Raw genomic sequence first — 8007 nt, 5'->3', positions numbered from 1 at the left:
TCTCCTTTTGGTATGTTTGGAATTTGGAATGTTCTGAAATAGGCTGAATACACAATATGCTACTCATTACATTACTGGTTAAAGGAGAATACAACCAAACAAATAAACAAATTCTGCTAAGCATTTGTCTGTATCCATCACATACATGTATCACATGGCAAAATACACTATATATGATTACACAATACCATCTGTGCATAATCATACAATTATAAAAACTACCGCATACAAATCACATCAATGCTTTATCAAAACACATATGATGTATACCAGGTAACGAAACTGTACTTGCATACAAAATTCAACTCTTGCATCTGGCGAATTGTTCATGTGACTAATTTGCTCCTCGTTCTATCAAATCCCATGGAGTCCAAGTCACATCATAATATCTGTTCACACAGTCCGTCCAGGCTTGACACAAAATTGTTCACGGTCCAATCACAAACCAAACTTTACGATCAGTTCCCCTTCAGCTGGTTGACTTGATTTGTGACGAAACGCAATGTGAATTCCTGTCGGTTCGCGACACAAATTTTGTTCCATGTAAAAAATGCAAAAAAGGAATTACTCATTGTCAAAACACGCTCTATACTAACCAGAATTTGTTATCACTATATCTGATCACCTTTACTTGCGTATATGTATCCGGATCTCCAATTTTTACACACATATGATCACTGAGAGTATCGCGAAATTCCAGCAAAATGTTCCATCGCGATCGAATGTGTAGATCTGCAGAAACAGTCATGAATCTCCCTCTAAAAGGAGACACAGCTTGCTGATTGGTCGCAGATAAACACCAGTCTTGGTCTTCACCTCAACGCGACGGCCAAGACCTTCTCTGTCAGGTATGGTTCGCTGAACTCGTCCCATCGGCCAAACGTTTCGTGGTAGCGTGTCATCGACGACGAGCACAACATCTCCGACCTGAATGTTTCTGTTGCGGCACACCCATCTTTGCCTCTCCTGCAGTTGCGGCAGGTACTCCTTCAGCCATCTCCTCCAAAAGATGTCCGCCATATATTGTACCTGTCGCCATCGACGTCTCGCATAGATATCGGTCTGCCTAGTGACCGATGGGGGCAGCAGGGGGTAGACTTCAACTGCAACAGATGATTCGGTGTTAGAGCTTCCAGATCGTTTGGGTCGTCAGAAACTCTAGTGATGGGTCGACTATTGATGATACTCTCCACTTCACAGAATAGCGTCTGCAAGCTCTCGTCACTCATGACTTGCTGCTTCGTCAGGGAGAAAAGAAGCTGCCTAACCGTCCTAATCTGTCTCTCCCAGACTCCTCCATGATGAGATCCACCAGGTGGATTGAAGGTCCATTGGATGTTTCTCTGTAACAACGCATTATTAAGCTGGTCCAAGTTCCAGCTCTCGATTGCCTGCCTGAGTTCTCTAAGTTGGTCCCATTGTCAGATCTCATCTCCTTGATCGCTCCTCTGCGTGCTTGGAAACGTCTTATGGCAGCAATACATGAGTCTGTGTCTAACGAGTCTGCCTTTTCAATGTGTACAGCACGTATGGTAAGGCAAGTAAACATCACTCCATATCTCTTTACCATACTGCGTCCCCTCTTCACCTCCACTGGTCCGAAATAGTCCACACCAACATGTGTAAACGGTGGTTTGTCTGGCATCACTCTGTCTTTTGGAAGATCTGCCATTTTTTGCTGCATCAGCTGCCCTCTGCGTCGTCTGCACATGACACATCTTCGCAACATTTTCCTCACAGCTGAATTGGCACCAGGCATGTAGTACCTCTGCTGCAAATTGGAGAGAATGTAATTCCTCCCACAATGTCCAGAGTTCACATGAATGTTTCTCAGGATGAGTTCCGACACATGGTGACCCTTTGGCAGAATCAATGGGTGTTTTGCCTCCATAGGCAAGGCTGCCTTACTCAATCTTCCTCCAACTCTGAGCAGGCCATTGTCAAGTGTAGGATCAAGCTTGTAAATGGAGCTTGACTTCTTTACTCCATTTCTTTTCCCATTGACCTTTGACTCTTCTCCTCTCAGTGTTGCAATTTCTGGAGCAAATGCTTGCCCTTGGACGTAGCGGAAAATAGCCTCCTCAGCATTTTCCATATCCTTCGTAGTCAGCTTTGTAGCTTCACCCGTGTCATCCCTCTGACCCCTCTTTTTCATTTTCAGCATTTCTTTCAATTTCAGCATCCATGCCACTGCCTTCCTCATACTCGTCCAGTCTGAGTAGTGAGACAACAGCCTTCCAACAGGGTCAAGTGTTTCATCACGTTCCTTTGCATTTGTCACAAAGGTGCTCTTTGTCTCCCTCAGGCATGGCTCGTCACATTCAACATCACAAGCCAAAATCTTCCTTTTCAGCTCTGGGTCGTCTGTACTTGCCATGACCAAGTTCTCTGGTTGCGCTGGCCACATGCTTTCATCTGCATGAAGAAAGTCTGGACCTTCCTTCCACAGTTTCATGTTGAGGAATGGTGCAACTCTGCATCCTCTAGAGCACAGATCAGCTGGATTGAGTGCAGATTCGACATGTCGCCATTGGTTCACTCGCGATCCATCTTTAATTACGGCGATCCTGTTTGCCACAAAGGTTTTGAACCGTGCTGTCTCACTTCTGATGTACCTGAGCACTGTCATGCTATCAGTCCAAAAATATGTGTCATCCACAGGTACATGTACACCAAGCTCCTCCTTTACCAGCCGATTGATTCGCACTGCTACTGTCGCAGCTGTTAGCTCCATTCGAGGGATGGAAATCTACTTCAAAGGGGCTACTCTTGCCTTGCTCATCAGGAAGCTGCATTTCACTTCGCCCTGGTCGTTCACTGTCCTGATGTATGATACAGTGCCATAACCTTTCTCGCTGGCGTCGGCAAAGTGGTGGAGGGTGATTGACTTCGCTGCCCTGAAAGGCCCCGGCATTAGACATCTAGGCATCTTGAATTCTGACAGATGTGGGAGTTCCTGTTGCCATGTTTGCCATTTCCTCAGCAACTCTGATGGGATAGGTTCATCCCACCCTAGTCCCAGCAGACACAATGTCTGTAGAAGCTGCTTTGCTTGCAATGTGACTGGAGACACACATCCAATGGGGTCAAACAGAGCACAAACTGTCGAGAGAATTCCTCTTCTAGTAGGTGGTCGTTCTTTCATCTGGATTTTGAATCCAAAAGCATCATCTTCTGTGTGCCATAACATGCCAAGTGCTCTCTCGGTTGGCATTCCTCCTTCCTCAAAATTGAGATCCTTGACAACCTTCGCTCTCTCCTCAGCTGGGATCTGCTCCAGGACTTCTCTCTTGTTGCTATTCCACTTTGTTAAGTGAAATCCCCCCTTTTGACATGTCTTTGTCAGCTCTTCTGTCGTCTCAATTGCCTTTTCCACTGAATCGGTAGAATACAAGCAATCATCGACGTAGAAATTACGGTGAATGATTTCTGCTACATCCCTACATGATGATTTCCGAATAGACTGTTGGTCAAATCCGGCCCCTTTAGGAGTTCGTGGTTTAGGGACGCTCCATGATATTGCGCTGAGCAGTCGTACACTACCCTCAGTTTGCCTTTCTGTGGGTGCAGGACTCCGTGATGTGGCAGGTACCAGACTTTTCCCTTTGTCCCTGTCAACTCCTGCTCTCCTATCTTTTCAGCGTATCCGTTCTGAATTGTTGTCTCCATGTACTCCTTGTATTTCTGATGGAAATCAGGCTGTCCTTGGAACTTCCTTTTCAGATGTTCAAGTCTCTGTTCGGCGAGAGGCCTGTTATTTGGCAAGTCTATCTCCCTTCTGAATGGGAGTCCTATCTCATAGTGCTGATCACGAAGCCTGATCGTCTTTCCTACATCTCTCAGAAATTTCTCGTCCTCTACGGAAATCTCCTCCTTGTCATTCGACAGCAGCTCTGTAAAATCTGTGTTGTATAGACTGTTCAACTTCTCTTGAATGTCATCCAAGCCTTTAACCTGAGCTCTATGCGAGGTGATCCACTGTCGCTTCCTATTGTCATGCCTCTGACATCCATACACCATCCATCCTAATCTTGATTGACACGCGAATGGCCCACCATCTTGGCTGCTGATGACTCGCAAGGGCTCAAATGCCTTTGGCACATTGTTTCCTATCAATATGTCCACTTCAGCGTCTATCTCTGGCATTTCTACTTCCTGTAGATACGACCACTTCTCCAAATCGACCTTTCTCGGGATATCGTCCTTGGATACGGGTATAGATGCCCTAGTATAGACCTCAGGAAGGGAAAAGTCATCTTTCCCGTTGATGTTGCATATTTCCAGATCATGTAATACGTGTGTTCGTACCACCTTCTCATCAGTCATGGTTTGCAGATGTATCATCCTTGACTTTCCTTTAACCTGCAACCTTTCCTTCAGTGCTTCAGTGCAGAATGTCCCATTGCTGCCACTGTCAATGAAGGCATATGTGTTTACTTCTCTGCCAGTTGCCCTTGATCGCACCACCACAGGAATAATGGCTGGCTGTGCATCCATTGTCACTCCACGATTCGTCATCGAGCAAGTATGGTTCTCCACAACTCGTGTTCCTTCTCCATTCCTTGTTGACTGCACTCCAGTGTCAGATTCCCTTTCTTTCCTTTGAGTTGTTTCAGATTCAGCATTCTCTACCTGGCTCTGAGCTTCAGACTTCCTCTAATCTGAGTGTGCTGGATTCCTATGTAGCACTGTAGGGTGATTATTCTGACACAGCTCACATTTCAACCTTTCTTTACAGTCCTTGGAGAAATGAGATCCTCGGAGACTAGCAAAGCATAAACCCTTCATGCGACAAAATTGCACCTTCTGATCATGGGGCTTCTTGGTGAAGATTCGGCAGTCTGTCAGGTGATGATTGTCCTTGTTACAATACAAGCACTTCTTCCTTTCATCATTCTTTAGAACAGTGCTGAAACTCTGCCTTGGTTTTGAAGGAGTAGCCTTGGATGGGTTAGCACGTCCCTCACCTGACTTTGGTGTTCCTGTTATATCACCATACAATGGGTTGTTTACAATTCGTGATTGCCTACTCACGAAACGCACCACATCAGCAAATGTCAGGGGTTCTTCATGTACTTCCTGTATGGTGTCGACAGTGTACCTCCATTTGTCTCGAAGCTTGAATGGCAGCTTAGATATCACCATCTTAATGTGCTGTGTATGATTAATTTCTTGTTCAAGCTGCAAGTCTTTGGCCAAATTACTCAGCTCGGTCACAAATAATGAGTAGCTTTGCAATCCTTCAGCATCCTCATTCTTCACGTTTGGCCAAGCTTCGGCTTTCTTCATCATTCTGTCGAGGACCTGATGCTTATTACCAAACTTCTTCCCCAACAATGCCTTTACCTTGATGAAAGCCTGCTGATGGTTGTCGCCATACATACAGCTCCTCACAACTTCATTAGCCTCACCTCTTGTGTACTGTTCCAAGAAGTACAGCCTGTCTGAGTTATCAGTAGTCTTGGATTCAATCACATGTTCAAATGCCCTCATGAAACTGTGGAAATACATGGGATTTCCATCAAAGGGTTGCACATTCCTCTGTGGTAACGATGACTTCATGTGACACTCCAACAGAAGCTGAGTGAGTTGATTTTGCTGCATCTGTACCTCTGTCAAGTGACTGGCCGCATTTATTCTGCTCTTGAATCTCCTTCCGCAGGACTGCCTGTGATTGGGTTTGGTGTCTGGCTGTGAACTTGCACTGGTGTAGCTGGAATGGGATTAAAGGCTCGAGGGAATGGTCCTTCAAACTGCTTCATGGCGTCTGCCTTTGCAGTAGCTGCAGCAAGTTCTATTTCAACTTCCATTTGTTCCTTTCTCCTTAGCAGTTCTTGTTCCTCCCTTTCGAGGGCCTGTCTCCTCTTCAATCCTTCCAACTTCACCATCAGTTCTGCCTTCCTCCCAGCAGCCTCCATGAGCACACTGGTCACGCTGGTCTTTGAATTACCTGATGCTTGTGACACACTATCCATAGCATGTACCTCATCACACTTCGTTGGGGGCGGCATTGCTCCGTGTGACTCCTCAGTCTCTAAATTTGTCCCAGGGAAATCTGAATCTACTGGCATCCATGGATCCATGCTCTGCAGAACAACACTTGGTTGCAGTGAACCATCTAATAACTTCGAACTTGGAATTGGTTCATCCATTTGTGTATCTCCAACAAAGCTTACCAGTGTGTGAAGATCAAATAGGTTCTAGATGAGAAAGCCTCTCACGTCCTTCCTACTAATGATCCTGCCTCTGAATGCGGACCTGATGTGCGAGATGCTTATCCTTCATCTGCTACCTCTCCCATCTGTATGACAAAGTTCTCCATTTACTTTCACAACTACTGGTAGAACCTTCTTCTGATCTTGCTTTATATCATAGATGGTCCTCCTCCTTCCTATTTGTTTGAAGTCTGATCCCGTCTTCTACCTACTTCCTGTGCAACCCAGTAGCTGTTCCTCATTGCGTAGCCTTGCCTCTATGACTACGATCCTCTTTCAAGGCTAATTCTGTTCCATATTTATGTGCCTTGGTTTGCATTTCTCTAATCATCTTTCTCATTTGTTCGTTTAGGTTCTATTGTTGTTGATGTGCAATCCATTCCACAATATGCTGTAGGTCTACATCTGACTAGAGTGTACAGTTCTTGGGTCTTGTAGTCAAATACAAGATAGTAGATCCAAAATACCATATCCAGACATAAGTCTAGTCTCATATCCTTCTCCTTGGTATCATTGACATTAGACTTTTAGAGTCATAGACTTGGTCCCACATTTCAGTCTCTGGACAGAATGCTTTGTTCACTCAATAGACCTATGTTTTCTACTGCTTGTTTCATCTATTATGAACTCATCTTAATAGGTAGGTTCTACCCTGTGTATGTAGGGCTGTACCTGTACCTAATTCTATAGAGTAGGCCTACTGCTTCTTGGCTTATTATGATATTACTACTGGGAGTTGCGAGTAAAGAGAGATTCAAAAGTGTGGTGGTAGGCATTAAAAATGTTTGCTAATGGGTGTGGCTGCACCCTTCCATGCCACCTTCTCCCAATCAGATGTACTTGTTTGGAGCAACGAGCGGGTCATCAATCATGGGCGTCACGGGGAGGGGGGGGGGAGCGTTGGGTGCGGACGCACCCGTCAGGAAAAAAAAAAAAATCACCACTTCAGTTTGCGAGCGACCTCAACGCTGGACGCTAATCTTGCCGTTTTTTTTTTTTGTTTTTTTTGTTTTTTGTTTTTTTTTTGGGGGGGGTTGTTTTTTATTTTTTTTTTTATTTTGCACCAGGGACAACAAAATCGCGGGCAAAAACAATTCTCATCCTGGGCTCTGTCAGCACTGATTTTATGCATATCTACGAGTATTCTACAGTGTTTACTATTTATCAACCGTACTGTATATCCGTACGGTACGGAGCACGTACACGTTTGCATGTACGTGTGCTACTTAGTACTTACAAGTATGTAGCAGGGCCGGCGCAGCCGTGGGGGCCGTGGGGGATCGGGCCCCCACATTTACAAAAGGACCATACAAAGGAATACATAAGGTGTCATCACTTTGGGCCCCCACACTTTTTTCAACCCGGAAGTACGTAAGTGGCACTAAAATAAAAATAGAGATCTTGAAGTATGGCGGCGGTAAGGTTATGTGTTTTCTCTGAAGACCTTTTTATATAACGCCCGGAAATGGGAGGGGAGAGAGTGAGGTGAGGTCCTTTTTCTTTTTTTTTTTCTTTTTTTGCTTGTCAGCTGAAGAAACCCGGAAGTGGACGGGGAGAGATGAGGTAAGGACCTTTTTTTTTTTTTTTTTTTTTTTTTTTTTTTTTGCTTGTTAGCTCCTGAAACTCGGAAGTGGGCCCTCACACTTTTGAAAACACTGCGCCGGCTCTGTGTAGTGTCTATGTACAGCACGCTACTCTGACCAATCCATATTGATAATGCGAGTCCAAGTGCGAGCCTTAGCCTCATTAAAAAAAAAAAAAAAAAAAATGGAAGGGCAAATATATCATTTTG

The 8007-nt window shown here is 44.9% G+C and overlaps 3 protein-coding genes across 3 annotated transcripts; all 3 read right to left on the bottom strand.

Moving 5' to 3' along the window:
* Positions 1 to 1243: 1243 nt before the first annotated feature.
* LOC140235889 (uncharacterized) lies at positions 1244 to 2629 on the bottom strand. Its single transcript, XM_072315881.1, has one exon. It carries the CDS (start codon positions 2627 to 2629, stop codon positions 1244 to 1246), a length of 1386 nt encoding a protein of 461 aa, XP_072171982.1.
* Positions 2630 to 2749: 120 nt separating this feature from the next.
* Positions 2750 to 4518, bottom strand: LOC140235886 (uncharacterized). The gene is made up of 2 exons (XM_072315880.1): positions 3555 to 4518; positions 2750 to 3375 (listed from the first exon to the last, which is right to left on the bottom strand). The coding sequence occupies exons 1-2, from the start codon at positions 4516 to 4518 to the stop codon at positions 2750 to 2752; spliced, it is 1590 nt and encodes a 529-aa protein (XP_072171981.1).
* A 138-nt stretch (positions 4519 to 4656) lies between these two features.
* LOC140235885 (uncharacterized) lies at positions 4657 to 5604 on the bottom strand. Its single transcript, XM_072315879.1, has one exon. The coding sequence runs from the start codon at positions 5602 to 5604 to the stop codon at positions 4657 to 4659; it is 948 nt and encodes a 315-aa protein (XP_072171980.1).
* Between the last annotated feature and the right edge of the window lie 2403 nt (positions 5605 to 8007).

Source organism: Diadema setosum, chromosome 12, assembly GCF_964275005.1.
Source record: "Diadema setosum chromosome 12, eeDiaSeto1, whole genome shotgun sequence".
NCBI lineage: Eukaryota > Metazoa > Echinodermata > Echinoidea > Diadematoida > Diadematidae > Diadema > Diadema setosum.
Note: the sequence above shows the minus strand (reverse complement) of the source record. Positions and strands in the feature narration are given on the sequence as shown.